Source organism: Pholcus phalangioides, unplaced genomic scaffold, assembly GCF_987345545.1.
Source record: "Pholcus phalangioides strain wild (caught in Gottingen) unplaced genomic scaffold, Ppha-v1.0 ptg000001l_1, whole genome shotgun sequence".
NCBI lineage: Eukaryota > Metazoa > Arthropoda > Arachnida > Araneae > Pholcidae > Pholcus > Pholcus phalangioides.
The window spans coordinates 15,785,849-15,800,857 of NW_028301594.1; the positions used below are offsets into that span (position 1 = coordinate 15,785,849).

The 15,009-nt window shown below is 33.2% G+C and overlaps 1 protein-coding gene across 2 annotated transcripts; it reads right to left on the reverse strand.

Annotated features, from left to right (window-relative positions):
* Positions 1-151: 151 nt before the first annotated feature.
* Pbgs (Porphobilinogen synthase) lies at positions 152-13,090 on the reverse strand. Of its 2 annotated transcripts, XR_016192522.1 has the most exons (10): positions 12,756-13,090; positions 10,317-10,464; positions 10,077-10,215; positions 7,388-7,471; positions 7,038-7,182; positions 5,749-5,836; positions 4,536-4,622; positions 2,486-2,615; positions 984-1,393; positions 152-865 (listed from the first exon to the last, which is right to left on the reverse strand). XR_016192522.1 is itself a non-coding variant. In XM_089231203.1 (9 exons), the coding sequence occupies exons 1-9, from the start codon at positions 12,860-12,862 to the stop codon at positions 1,326-1,328; spliced, it is 996 nt and encodes a 331-aa protein (XP_089087329.1). In that variant the 5' UTR covers positions 12,863-13,090; the 3' UTR covers positions 152-1,325. The 2 variants fall into 2 exon arrangements, 1 of the variants encoding a protein (XP_089087329.1); XM_089231203.1 differs by having other exon boundaries at positions 152-1,393.
* Positions 13,091-15,009: the final 1,919 nt, after the last annotated feature.

The window sequence follows — 15,009 nt, forward strand, 5'->3', positions numbered from 1 at the left end:
ACAAATTATTTTAATGCAAAATATTGGAAAGAATGAAGTTCAGATTCATTTATATTGTGACATATATTGAATAAAATGTTTTGAACTTAAGAGCATTGTAAGAGAAAGGAAAATTTGATTCCTCATATAATGAAGACAAAAAAAAAATTCCTTGTATTTCCAATCATGATATTTTATTCATCTGCAATTTGAAACATGATCAAGTTTTTATTAGACCCATTTTATTTTATTTTTAAACAAGTTTAGATGATGAATAATATTGTTGCTCATCTATAAAATCCAAGTTAATAATCTGAATCCATGGTTTCACACAGCACTGAAAATCACAAATAATATGGTAAAGGCTCGATTACATTGGGCACGTATACTAGCTACTTGCTTGCAGTTTTACTCGCTGCTACTAAAATCACTTTGTATAATAATGTTATCAAGTAAACTCGCTGCTGGCTCTGCCAGTGCGAGAAAAGTTGAAGGGTAGGCTACTTTTCTCACCACTCGCTGGCTTTTTTGTTATCTCTCAGGTGCAATATGGGTGTGTTTACTTTTTCCCCTCTCGCTTTGGCTCATAGCAATAGAAAAAGATGACAATACACAAAAAGGAAGGGAAAGAAAACCAGTTGCTCACTCATCTAGTGAGAGATTTTACTAATCCTGTGTTTAATTGTAATTTTTCTGCCCTGATTGAAACCAGTTTGCTGGCCAGCTATTTTGCTCGCCGGAAAATAGCTAGTAAACTTGCCCAATGTAGCCTGGAGGATCATTATATCACCCACCATCCATCTGATGTATCATCAATCACCATTTTCAATACATTGCTGGATGTAGTGGGACTCGTGTCGTATACTCCTGTCAATATTTTTTAAACCTGAAAATAATTTATTTTCTTATTAATTCCCTGAATGTTTGGTCATGGCACAAATGCATTCAATTTGCCAATGAAGTTCATTCAGAAACTGAAAATTTAAAATTTTGAAGCATAGCACCTTTTTTGCTTGGTATTTTGCCGCTTCCACGATGAAGAATGATGAGTCCACCCAGTTGTATAGGTGTCTTACATAGGATACCCTGTTATAACTTTGTGTGCACTCACACGAACACTCTTGGATGTCAATTCAGCATTAAAAAAAAACTGACATGCATTTTTCCAATAGCTGCCAATGTGATATTGAGTCAAAGTAGTTGACAGGTTAATGATGGAAGTTGTATTGTTGACAAAATTCATTTATGTGATTAATATTTTGTTTTTAAGAAAATCAAGATTTTATTTAATTTATGAGAAGTACATATATTTTTTTCAGCTTATTCCAAATATTCATTATTGAGTCTTATTTTTTTTCCAAGAGCCATTTCGTCAAAAGTTGAGGTGTAAAGTAGGTTATGATGACATCTGCTCCTATAAAATAAATAGTACAGTATATTTGAGTCTGCATTCACTTCTATTTAAAAAAACAAATGTAAGTAGTCTCAAACCCCTTTGTATTGTAGTGCCAAAATTTTCAGTGAACAAATCTTCCATATATAGGGATTACACACGTTAATTTATGATTTGATTTAACACCAAACTCGTTATAGTGCCAAAAATCTGACTAATGGTGGTGTTACATCAGGGTTCGACTGTATGTCATTAAGTAAAAAGAAAACAGAATATTTTCTGCTCTTCTCAATATATAAACATAAAAATCAAAGAAAAATTTCACATTTCTGATAAATTAGGCTTTGGAGTGAAGAGAACTCCCATCGTGCCTTTGCTAAAACATATAAACATTTATTTTTTTAAAGATTTGGTGGAGTAATAATTTTTTTTATGATTTTTTTTTAATCAGTGTTTTTCAACCGGGAGGCGGAGCATTCTAAGGTTGGCCACAGAGGTGAAAATCAAGTACAAGGGAAGAGTCGTATAACAGGTGATTAAAGGGGAAGCACAGAGGCTGTTGAAAAACTGTGACATGGATCTTTTGCGTGAATTATGGTACAAAAAAAAGTGTGAAAGTGTGACTATTTTAGAATCCAGCAAACCACCTGTAGAAACCCTCCACAGGAGGGAGGGTGATGGCTATCTAGCCCAGGGGTACAGAGAACCATCTTATTCATAAATATTTTGTATGCTATTAAGTTATGAACTTACACTAAAATCAATTTAATAAATTGAAAGAATGTCACTCCTGGATGTTGAAGAAGGGTGGTCTCTCATTGAAACGGGAGGGAATCACCGGAAAAAATGATGATCAAAAGGGGACCATGGACAAAAAAAGGTTAAACACAGATCATTTTAAATTTAAAGCTTTTAAACTGTGCAATTAATTTTGATCTTACTCCTGATTTTTGACATGAGAAAGTCAAGACTTGACATTGTAACTTAAGTTAGGCCTATACTATTATCAATGTTTTTTTTTCTTCAAATTAGCCAATCTGTTTTTAGCAGCCTTATTGACAAAAATTAATGCTGTAAAGATTGTTTTTGAGAACAAAATTGACTGTAACTTACCTGCTCGCCGCATAGAAGTAAGTGCCTCAAAAACTGCTGTCTTCAAATCAAAAGCGCCAGCTTTGGCAGCGTGAACAAGCATTGCATATTCTCCAGAAACTTGGTACACAAAAAGAGGGTGCTCCGGATACTTGAAATAAGCAGCACATCATGAGATGTATTATCCACTTTTATGAGCTAAAAACAGCAACTTCAGTCACTTGCACTTTGATATGGCCGTAATTTAACACTCCATACAGAGGCGTATGCAGAGAGCCCATGTCCCCCCCCCCCCAAGACTATCAAAAATTGAAAATGTTCTACATTTATTTAAAAATAATTAAAATACCAAAAGAAAATACCTTTATATGCTATCTTAATCAATTTCTGTTAATTTGAAAGGCTTTTTGAAGAATAGTAATTGAAAATTCTCTGGAAGAAATTTGTTTGCCCCTCCCTCCCAAATCTGGTATGGCCCCCTCCAAAGATCAATTTTGTGTATACCCCTTGTTCTATACCAAGAATTTTGGTGTAGAAAATAGAATGTAACATTGCAATGTATAGAAATTTGAAGCTCCTGTTCTATGCAGACAAATCTTCAAAGCATTTGAATGGTTTTTCTTTCTTTCTGTGTATACACATTTGATTTTTTTACACCTACCAAATTGTGCTACCCCTGATCAACAGTGATTTCTGCAAGGGGCTGCCTGGAGACTTTACTTTATACCCTGAAGCAAAATATACACGTTGGTTTTTTTAAAAATATAAGCTTAGGAAATTGTTTTTCTTCTTCGGTAACTTATCAGCAGGAAACAAGCATATTCTTTTTCTTTGTATCCTGACTCAAAGTTAGTAAAAACTACTTTTTGTTATGTTGTTCTGACTGTAATGTGCATGCACTTTTGTGAAACGGTATAACAATGGTTCTACCGTCACAGAAAATTTGCAAAATTAGAAAAATAAAAAACAGTCACAGAAGTCAAGAAAAACTTGAAATTAGTTGTTTGCATTCATCAATAAAATTAAATTGTAGTAATGAATGCAAACAACTGATTCACAAAAATTATATGATTATCCGTTGTCCAAAGAATTGGGGGATTGTTGTAATCGGTTCTTCATTTCCATTAATTTTGGTTCACTATTGTTGTTACTGATATTTACGACCATGATGAGCGTCCAAAAAAATTAAAATTTAACAGATTTTAAACATTAGAATTCTCAATGCTTACAATTTCCTCTACTAAAAACTAATAACACATTAAATTTTTTACTTCAAGACAGTGGTTCCCAAACTTTTTGAAGCGCTGAACAAGAAATTTGCCCTTTTGACAAAAAATTTGTTGGCGGCTCTCCCTACATAGCATGACCATATGTTTGTTTTCTGGGGCATTCACGATTTTTTGGAAGTTAAAATGCTGTCTCCTGAAAGCCCTTTTTGGGTAACATTTTTCTTGTTTTTAATTTGGGGATATTGACTTCTAACGATAATTATTTTCCTTTAAATATTATTTTTTCTTGATATAGTTAGCATTACTTATGCAAGATGGAATTGTAGCTAAGTGTATGTTCCTTAACTTAGATATGCAGGGTGAGATTCAAAAAGAATAATCCAATTTTTCAAAATGATTTTTCACTTGAAATCGACCATTAATAATATTGTTCATAAAACATAGGCATTTCTCCCCTTACATTCACATATTAATTATCATTCTGTGTTTTTAATTTTAAAAGATATATAATTTTGAAATTGGATGATTCTCTTTGAATCACCTTATATACGTATCATTTAGATATATTGATTATTACACAAATGGAATTTGATAAAATTACATTATATGATACATGGTATGTTGCTCAGCTGAGTTGAATAACTTTTTTTCAGTTTTAACATATTTTCACAGTTGCATTGAAAAAAATTTCTTATTTGAACGTTTTCTCGCGACCCCCCCCCCCCCCCACCAACCCCAGTTCATCGCGAGAGATTCTCAAAAAACCCACACTTTGGGAACCACTGCTATAAGAAATTGAATATTAAGAGAAAATTTCTCAGTGATTTGATTTTTCAACTCACTTCATCTTTTACTTTCCGAACAATATCCAAATATGGCATTCCAGGCTTCACCATAATCATGTCTGCATGTTCATCGATATCTCTCTTCTGCAAAAGAATTATTCCATTTTGTTCATATATTCCAAAGTATATATAAAGTCAAACCCTGTTATAACAAATTTCAAGACACAGAAAATTTTATTTTGTTTTAAATAGGGGTTTGTTACATAAGCAGATACAGGCTCCTGATCTGCTTATGTAATTAACCAGGGAAGGGGGTGTCCATTTCTATCCTCTGCCTAATACAATTTTTTACTGAACATAACGCTCTTTATCCCCCTATGCTTTATTATAACTAGTTCCTTTCCCTATGGTGGGATTTAAATGTGCAGTCAACGCTTGTTATAGTGACCATTCCATTACAATGACCAGTAGTATAAATCCAAAATGTTTTTCTATTGTGTAGTGACTATCTTATTTGTTTTCCTTTTGATAAAATGACCACCTGATATAATGTCTGTTATGAACGTCAACTGCATAAGCATAAAAATATTTTTTCTTCATTTGTAGAGTTGCACTATTTAAAAAATATATGTTTCACTTTTGTGAACTATCTTGAAGGAAAGCTTTTAGCAACACACTAACACAGTGTTTTCCAAAATCTGCAACTGTGTTTTCTGAAATTTGCATGTACCAGGATTGGGGGATAATAGTTACAGATAGAATATAATATGCTGTGGGATTGCTCAGGAAGTGGAAGTATTTAGAAGAGAAAAGTTTGAAATTTATGCACTCTCTAATGTTCAAAGTCAAAATGGAATAAAATATAGAATACCTTTTCTTGTTGACCTTAAATTCTTCATCACCCCCCCCCCCCCGCTTCTTCAGGAAATCTTTTCCTTCATCACCCCCCCCCCCCCCCCGGATCCTATGTCATACTCATAGCTTCTATTTCTCTCCCCCCCAGAGAGCAACACTGCTCTATATGATTTGATCTGAGATTATTGCAAAATTTTTCTCATTTACTTTTTCTTGTTTTATTTATTCTTTTTTTTATTTATTTTTTGTTTTTTTTTAATGATACAGTTTTCTGTCATATAAATTCTGGTGGCACTTGTTTAATACCTTCCATTTTTGCCCCCTAGTTGCTTGTATCAGTTTCTTTGTAATTGAGATTATTATCAGAAATATCCTCATTCTGAACTTAAAACTAAATATCAAAATCAAATCTTACCACTGCTCTCATTGCTAGACCAGTGCTTCCTGGAGGTAATTGGTAAGCCTTACGATCGCCAAAAGATGGTGCTGAACTCACGGCATCCCTAAAATATGTACTCTTATCAGCAGGGTCATATCAGTTTTGACCGGGGTGGTTTTAAACACCTGGTCAACATCAGTTCTGACCAGTTTCAACCACTTGAAGTGGTCAAAACTCAAACTTTATAAAAAAAATTCCATATTAATTCCTAAAAAGTAGTTCCATGAGATTACCTTAGTAACCCAATTTAATTAATGAGTATTCAGCTTAGCCGAATATCTGTGTAAATCTAAGCAGGGTATGCTGATTTAAATTGTGATTAAAATCATGGTTTAAATCACTTGATTTTTTTTGTAAATCCCAAAATTTAAACTGTTTTTTTCTTTGCGTAACTTCAATGATATTGAAGTACAGTGGAACTTTGGTTAACGAGTGGTTCGGTTAACAAGCAATTCTCATAATGAGCGAAAATCCCAAGATTTTACAAGGGGACACCAGTATTGATTGGTAAGCGATAATTCTAGGTTATGGTGTCGCAGGGAATTTTTCTCTAATAGGGTTATTAATAAATGGAATAGCTTACCCCTGGAGGTAGTAAATTCTAACACAATTGACACATTTAAAAATAAATATGATAAACACGTGTTGGGGTAAATCGAGAAGCTATCCATACTTAGAATAAGACAACCATTTTTATTGACATTGTATTAAATTTTATCATGAATATATAGTCTTCAGCTTTTATGATTACATTTTTAATTGCTGTATTTCAGAAATATATATGGCATCCATATTTCTATGGGCATCTTTTTCTCAGCCACTTTGTTGGGTATTTTGCCTGTGTCCTTTGTATTTGTAGAAGAATTGTTAAATAATGGAAAAATTTCTTGCTGTTTGTTTCAGCCATTTGAAGACACGTATGGTAAACCACCAAAAATGGTCAAAACTGATACCATCCAGGGTAGTTGAAGCATCAGCATGGTTAAAACCACCCCTGGTCAAAATAGATGCAACCCTATGTTCTAACCAAAAATATTCTGATGCCTATTAAAAGTAAAAGTTGATTTTAATTTAAAATTCAATATGAGGTAAAAAAGTTAAAACTATTACTACATCAGTTTTAAGACTATTTCAATGTATTTCAATTGTTTTGACCAATTTTGGCGAGTTGAAACCAATTTTGACCAGTGTCCTTGTCAAAACTGGTTTTGATTTTATACACTCACATGCTAAATCTTGGGGGGGGGGGGGGCAAAACTTCATACCTAAAAGGGCCATAGAAACATGATGCAAATTTTGCTGAATAACTAAGAATAGCAACTCTGCCGCTGAATTGTGATTTTGATAATGTTTCTCGTATGGCACCTATTCTGTAATCCATCATGTCAGAAGGCGCAATAACGTGGCAGCCTATGAAGAAAAATTTTTAATTTATTTTTGACACCAATAGTGGATTTATATATTTTGTAATAAAAGAAATTGTTTTATATTTTGCAACAACAAAAAAAAAGTTTGAAAATAACTTGATGAACAAAGTGGAAATTGTTGTATAAACGAAAAAAAAAGGTAAATAGGAACTATAAAAAGCCGAATGTAAAGACAAAAAAAAACCTGCCTGCTTCAGCATATTTGAAGGATATTTCAGATAACTTTTGTAGCGTTTTTTTCATGTCAATACATCCATCAGAAGTTAAGATTCCTGTAAAATATGAACATAAACATTTTTTTGTTCAATGTTGATCTTTTTTTTCTTAAAATTTTGCTTTTTAGGCTATATTATACAGTAGGGCTCAAAAGTCTTTTGATGACAATAAATTTGTCTACAAATTTCATATTTGAATTTTTTAATGAAATCTATCCTGTGAAACACAAACACTGGATCTCATTACAAGCTATTGTGACAAAAAAATTGTTTATCTACACTTTGTAAAATCAGAAAAAGAAATTAATCACTTTTATGGTGGGTCAAAAGTCTTTTGACACAAACAAACAAGAATGCAAACAACTAATAAATAGTCAAATCTGGCATGTCATGGGCATTATAATAAATTAGAATGAGTCAACTCTTCATTGGAAAACCTTTGGATTGCATAACTACTTGCCATGTTTTGGCATGAACCCAATAGGTTTGTCCCATGGTCAGTGGGTATTTTTTCCATTCATTTTTCACACAAAAAATCATTGAATTCACATAGTTTCTGGCTTGGACTCGTCTATCGAACTCAATCCATAAATGATTCATGGTATTCAAGTTATAGCTCGTTATAGCTCTGACTTCACCACCCATAAAACTCTCATTTTGTTACCTTTCAGTTAATGCCTAATAACTTTTGAGCTATATTTATGGTCATAGTTTTGCTAGAATATCAGTAATAGTGGCATGAGTCACGTCGTTAATGATGACATGTGGTTATGAAATACATTTTTGTAACGAAATCTGTCCCTTGTGTTTTTTTTAAAAAAGATAAAGAGCAGTGGTGCGCAAACGTTTTGAAACACAACCCTCTTTTGACTAAAAAATTTATTGGCCCTACATAGCTGATATACACAGATTTTTTGCCAGTAAATGTACTGTTCCTAAAGCACTTTTCTCTGAATACTTGTTTTGATATTAATAGGCGATATTGACTTTCAAAGCTATTAAATTTTTTTTTAAATATCATATAAATATTTACTTTGTTTTTGATGTACTTAATGTCTTTTTATGCATAAGCATGGTTAAAACCACCCCTGGTCAAAATAGATGCAACCCTATGTTCTAACCGAAGATATTCTGATGCTTATTAAAAGTAAAAGTTGATTTTAATTTTTTTATTAATTTCTTATTGTTTTTTAGTATTAAACATTATATTTATTCCCTATAAGTTGCCTTTTTGGTATCATTTTGGAATTTCTAGAACAAATTAATTCGATTTACATTGATCCATATGGAAATAATTACCTTGGTTTTCATCGGTTTCAGATTTCGCCGACTGTTTTCGAACAGATTATCAATGAAAACAAGGTATCACTGTATTTTTTTATTATTATTATCGTAGTCATTTTTAATACTCGTGTAAAAACTATAAAAAGTCTGCTGCAGTCAAAATGATCCTATCATAAGCTTTTGCAAAGTTCTGCTATCTTGGGATTGAAGAGAAAACTAAGGTAAATAATACGATGTAATTAACTTGAATTAACAAATTTCAAAGACTGAACTAATTTATATAATAAAAAGTTGGTTTTGTGTGCATAAATGCATTGATAAGGGACAGGAAGTAAGCTATGCCAGGGATCTTCAACCTATCACCTGCGGGACGAATGTGGCCCTCTAAGCTTTTTGCTGTGGCCTGCTGACCATTTTTAAAAAATAGCTAATTCCTGTAGAAAAACTATAAAATTCCAATGAAAAATTGTTTTAAAGAGGCTACCGAAATCTGTACTTCTGTATTTCTTACTGTGAGATATTTTCCAGATTCAATAGTAATGATATGCATTTGATGCATTAAAAGGGCCATAGTAACAAATTCAGAGAACTGAGCCAAAAGTTTTTCAGGCTTATGATTTCATATAGGCTACATTTTATGTCGAGAGGCCAAATTCGGCGTCCAAAAGGTTTGCATAATTCAAGAATTTACAGAAATGCTAAAAAACACCTCAATGAAAGAAATGATTTTAGAGTTATTGAAAAAAAATATTTTTTTGGAGTTTTTGAAAAAAATAATTTTATAATTAATGGAAAAATAGTTACAGAATTACTGAAAAAAATAATTGCAGAACTATTGATAAAAATAATTTTAGAATTATTGGTAATAATTTCAGAAATGTTAAAAAGTAAAAAAAAAAAAGCATGGAAAAAATTAGTTTTTGAAAAAAAAATGATTTCATAATCAATGAAAATTTTAAATTTATGAAAAAATAATTTCAGAATTAATAAAAGGAATAATTGATCAAAAAGAGTTGATTAATTAATTAATTAATTAACAAAGGAAGAGATTTAAAAAGTGAATAAAAATTCAAATTTAATAAAAGAAATGAATTCAAAGTAAATGTGTTCAATAAATTTTTAGAACCCTGTTTAATAACCAAGAATACTATGGTATGACTTGGTGGCCTGCAGGCTTCGTGGAAAGTTCAATTTGGCCCACAATGTCTGAAAGGTTGAAGAGTGAAGACCTCTGAGCTAGTCCATGGTTTGCTCTACTTAATTGGGCCACTCTGCTAGCGGGGCGATATTTTTGCTCTCAAAAGAGACAGTAACAAGGTATTCAAAATTTCTGAAAAAATGATTGACAATAGGAATAAATTTCATTTAAAAAAATTACCACAATGTCCATTGCTAGTATAACCACACAAGCATACATCACATGCAACAAGAAGTTCTGGAAAAGATTCTCTCAAATGTTTTACTGCTTGTATGACAGGATTCTTATTCTCATCAGTGGCAGCACTTCCACTTTCATCCTTGAAAAGAAAAAAAAAAATAGGGTTTAGTAGAAATGTGAATTTCATGTGAAGTACAGAGGAAGAAAAAAAAATAGCTTGTAGTGTGTAACATTTTGTACCTTTTTTTCTTTTGCTATGATGCCAAATAATAAGATGCCTTTCAAACCACAATTGACAAGGGGTTTTAGGTGACTGGCAATTTTGTTCATTCCATATCTGTGTACGTCAGGTAAGCTAGGTATTTCGTTTATTTCGTCAGGCTGGTCCCTTGAAATAAAAACAAAAATTATGAGGCTATAGTGATACCTTGGCAAACAAAGATAATTTCTGTGTGCAGATGGCAACATGTCATAAGTCACTTTTCCCAAAAAATTGAGATTTTTTTGCATTCCGAAGTCTCATTCGTCAAAATTTTCTCTTTCAGTTTATGAGGAAACAATGATAAATTGTAATTAGTCAAAAAGCCACAGTATCACATTTTGGCAAAATACTGTTTACAAATTTACCATTGTGAAATTTTGAAAAAGTGACTTATAACATCTTGCCATCTCAGCACCAGAATCTCATTCATTAGCCAAAACACCATTTCTCATAGGTTTCTATGGAAAATCGTCCAATTCATTAAAGGTACTGACCAAAATTAAAAGATAAGTTTTTGTTTATGGAACACTCACGGAGCACTGTAAAATAAAGGCAAAAACTGACTGAAGAAGACATGCCACTGTGCTCTAATTTACCTGGGTCCCGGGGCCCAGCTTATTGGCCAAATCTGGGTCATTTTTGAGTGAAAGTGGGTCCCTCTTGAAAAAAATTTCCCCCCCCCCACATCATTCACTGGTATCCCTGTGAATCAAATAAGTAATTAATTTTTAAACACATCTTCAATCTAAAGGTTCATTGAAAAACAAAAAAAGATTAATTTACCAGCTTATAACTAGGTTTTTTTATTTTCATTGTCTACTGCTAAAGAATAAAATTTTTATGTGCATCCTTTTCCGAAATCCCAGGTATTTGACGTGCTATAGCGCATCAGCAGCAGCATCTCTGTGAAGGCACTGTTAGATAAATGATAATTTACGAGACGAGAAACCAAAGATCTTTTCATTTTACACTACGTACAAGCACAGAGCTGCCCTTACGAGATGCAGAGCCTGGGGATTTTTGACAATTTTGAGGCCCCAAAATGTTTTGGATCACTTTTGCGCTGATTCTATGCATTTTGTGGGAAGGGGGGAATCAGCATCAAAAACTTTATTTATTATAGAATATACAGATATGCTGCTGTCAGAAATATAGTTGTCTTTTTTAAAAATAGTTTTGACTTTTTTTTGTTTTTATTGAAATATTTTTATTTCCTTTTTTTAAAGTAGATTTTAGTTCATTTTATTTTATTCTAATATTTTAATTTACTTCTTCAAATAGATTTTAGTTATTTTTAGAAATAGTTTTGGTCACACACACATTTTTTATAAATAGTTTTAGTCTGTTTTAAAAATAGTTTTGGTCTTTCTAGAAATAGTTGGTTTTTTTAGAAATAGTTTTAGGCTTTTTTGTTCCAATAAGTTTTTTTTTTTCCCAAATAGCTTTAATACTTTTTTAAATATTTCCATTTCCTTTTTTTTAATAGATTATAGTTCTCTAAAAATAGGTTTGCTTCTTTTTTTAGAAATAGTTCCTTTTTTTCAAAAATGGTTTTAGTCTTTTTTTTCCACAGAAATATTTTTTTATTCCCTGTTTTCTAAATAGATTTTGGTTCTTTCTAAAATTGTTTTGGTCTTTTCACACAAGTTTTTTTTTTGTTGATAGTTTTAATATTTTTTTAAAAATATTTTCATTCCTTTTTTTTTTTAAAATAGATATTAGTTCTTTAAAAAAATATTTTGGTCCTTTTTTTTCAAATACACTTTTAGTCTTTTTTTTTTAAATATAGGGTTTTAGTCTTTTGTTAATAATGGAAATATTTTATTCCCTTTTTTAAATAGATTTTATTAACACAAAAATTAGAAACTTTGCCTGGTTTTAATTACAAATTTTGTATAAAATAGATTTGGTCCCCCTCCTTTTTTTAAATGGTTTTGTATTTATATTTTTGGTCGTTCTTTAAAAAAATAGTTTTGCAGGAATCACAAGAAAAGAACATCTTTTTTTGTTTTTATCCACTCATCATAATTTTTCTTATCTCAATAGATGAAGCCTCTTCATCTTTTGCATACTAAAGCAGAAAGTGGGTGAGAAATAATCATATCCATTAACATTGAAAAAAAAAAAGTTGCTTAACGGCAGGGGTTGGGTCTCACAGACCCAGATATAGATAAATTGGAATTGCGATTAAAAAAAAAATCTTTCAAAAGTTCCGGAAAAAGTTTGTTCAGTAGATAAACGAATTTAAATGGGAAAACTAGCCAGAACACCTAAGGAACAAAATTGTCCTGCCACCTGTCAGTAAATGAGGGAAGTACACGTGCATGGGTCTGTCAGACCAGCACGTCAGACTCAACTCCTGCACTGGAGGGTTAAAATGACTATATTATAGAAATGATACTTTTTTTTTTACTTACGTGACGAAAACAGGGTATAGCAAGTTCCATGGTTTGATGTCAGTGTTGTTTTCTTGAATTTGTCTCAACACGGGATGGAAATAGCCAGGGTGAAGTGATTTCCCCATGATTTTTGATCCGAAATATGAATCAGTCTTTTATGATCCGAAGTCTTACGGACTCAGTCTTGTGCATGCAACGTGCAACCGCTATCTAGCAAAGCCGCTTGAAAGTTAACTCTTAATGCAGCTTTGCCTTCCCCTGATTATTATTTTTTTACATCCCAACTTTTTGATAAAAACCAAGGGCACACGTAGACACGTTTGTAAACAATCTATATACTTGGGTGAGGTGCTGCCATCTATGTGCAGAAACGTATACTGATAATATTCAAAAAATATTTCCCGCTGTCATTTCAAATATTAAATAGCATTCGATAAAATTATTTAATCTGTTTTTCAAACAACCGAGGGAGGGGCAACAGGTCCGGCACTCCCTGAGAAAATGTTGTCCGCTAGGTCAGTCGGTTTTTCAAACAAATGATCGACCATCCCTGGCCAAGGGGGTTGAGGTGTTGGTTGAGGCCCTTCCTCAGTAAAAGTAAAAAAATATGATTGACAATTTTTTTTATTTAACGCCACGTGTATATAGGTACCAGAACCTGGGGGGGGGGGGGTGAACCACAGTTGGTTAACTCTTTAACCAGCTTTGGGGCGAAACCGGGTCCTCGCGATGCGAATCCGTCACTATGACCACCAAAGCAGCTAAATATGCCCCTTGTCCTTAACAAAGCTTACTTGAATTTCTTATCTATACTGGAGTTCGGGATGAAGGTAATTTGCAGAATTTATAAATTGTGTCATAATAAATGACGCGAGTTCTCCGTGAAATACATTTTAGACTTGCTGTAGCACGGTATTTCTCGCGCGCCAAGGGTTATTCATAATCATTAGCAATGTTTCCTGATTTCGCCGACAATTGGAAACAAGCTGATGAGAAGCGGCAGAGCCGTAACTGGGGGAAGGAGCAGGCGGGTCTGGGGTGCCGAATTCAACATTTTTTGTTTCTTCTACATGGCAAAAGGGGCATCAAAATGCCGGTTCGCCCGAGTGACAAAGTAATCTAGTTGCGGTCCTGAGAAGCGGTGATGTCATTTATCAATTATTTCAATTTCCCCCGATCAAATATGGTCACCGTAATCATAAATAAAAATTATAAAATTTTTCGGATGACCCATTATTCTTTGCTTGTCGAGGCCGAGCGCAATTTTTTTAAGTATTAACTTTATTTTCTGAAATCTGAGCATTCGAACAGCACAATGTTTTATGGTAGTAGTTCTCAAACTTTTGTCACCCGCGACTCCCTTACCCGATTCGTGGTTCATCTGCACCTCCCCAGAATAGTTTGGTGGATATTTTTCCATATAAAAGAACTCTTTCATAAATAGGCACACAAATCAATCTCCAGCTCGCCGCAACACCCACTTCACGCTATTAGTATACCATACCCACACTGTTCATCAATTGGCCTCTGAAATCTTCCCGCACGCGCTCTAAATTTCTTCCTTTACTCAAAAAAGGGAACAGATTCCTACCCCCCCCCACCTTTTTTTTTGTTTCTAAAGAACAGCTGAAAGGAAGTCAAATCTTCGAATTGTAGTTTTGGGTGATGAGAAAGGGGCCGTTCAAGTATTACGTAAGTAAAGTTTTAGCCATTTTTGACCCCTTCCCAGAAAAATTTCGTCATCGGTTCTGCCCCTCTGAATCCTAACGCTATTGGTGGGTTCAAAGAAGTACACAGGAGGGGGAATAGGGCACTCGTGCCCCCCTTGGCGATCAAAAATTTATTTTTTTTATGCAAAAAATATTTTTTTTTAATTGAAATTTCGGAAGAAAATACCTTTATATGTTATAATCCATTTCTGTTAATTTCAATGCTATTTGAAGGCTATGAACTCAAAATTTATCTTTAATTCATTGCGACCCACCCTCTAAGCCATATAATGATAAATCGCATAAAGGCCTTTGACTCGCGAACCAAATATGGCCCTGGGGGGTTATCTGATGCGGCCTGCCCTCCTCAAACCTAATTTTGTAAAAATGAAATAAGCGGCTTATTTACAGATCTCTTAAGTGTCCCATGGTACAATTCCAAGCAGCCTGTGGCACATTTTCAGATCACTTAAATGACCCAGGACACAGTTCCAAAACACTTAAGCGATTGGGGGAGCATAGCTTCTTTCCCGTATCTTCACCCATGCAATAGTACGAGTTTA

Bases quoted from the DNA above. Each gene is read 5' to 3' on its own strand.
- Pbgs (XM_089231203.1), bottom strand. From the start codon at position 12,862: ATGGGGAAATCACTTCACCCTGGCTATTTCCATCCCGTGTTGAGACAA. The intron at 7,472-10,076 runs GTAATTTTTTTA...CATATTTTACAG, and splicing joins TACTAGCAATGGACATTGTG to GAATCTTAACTTCTGATGGA. The intron at 4,623-5,748 runs GTAAGATTTGAT...ATTCTTTTGCAG, and splicing joins GTCTAGCAATGAGAGCAGTG to AAGAGAGATATCGATGAACA.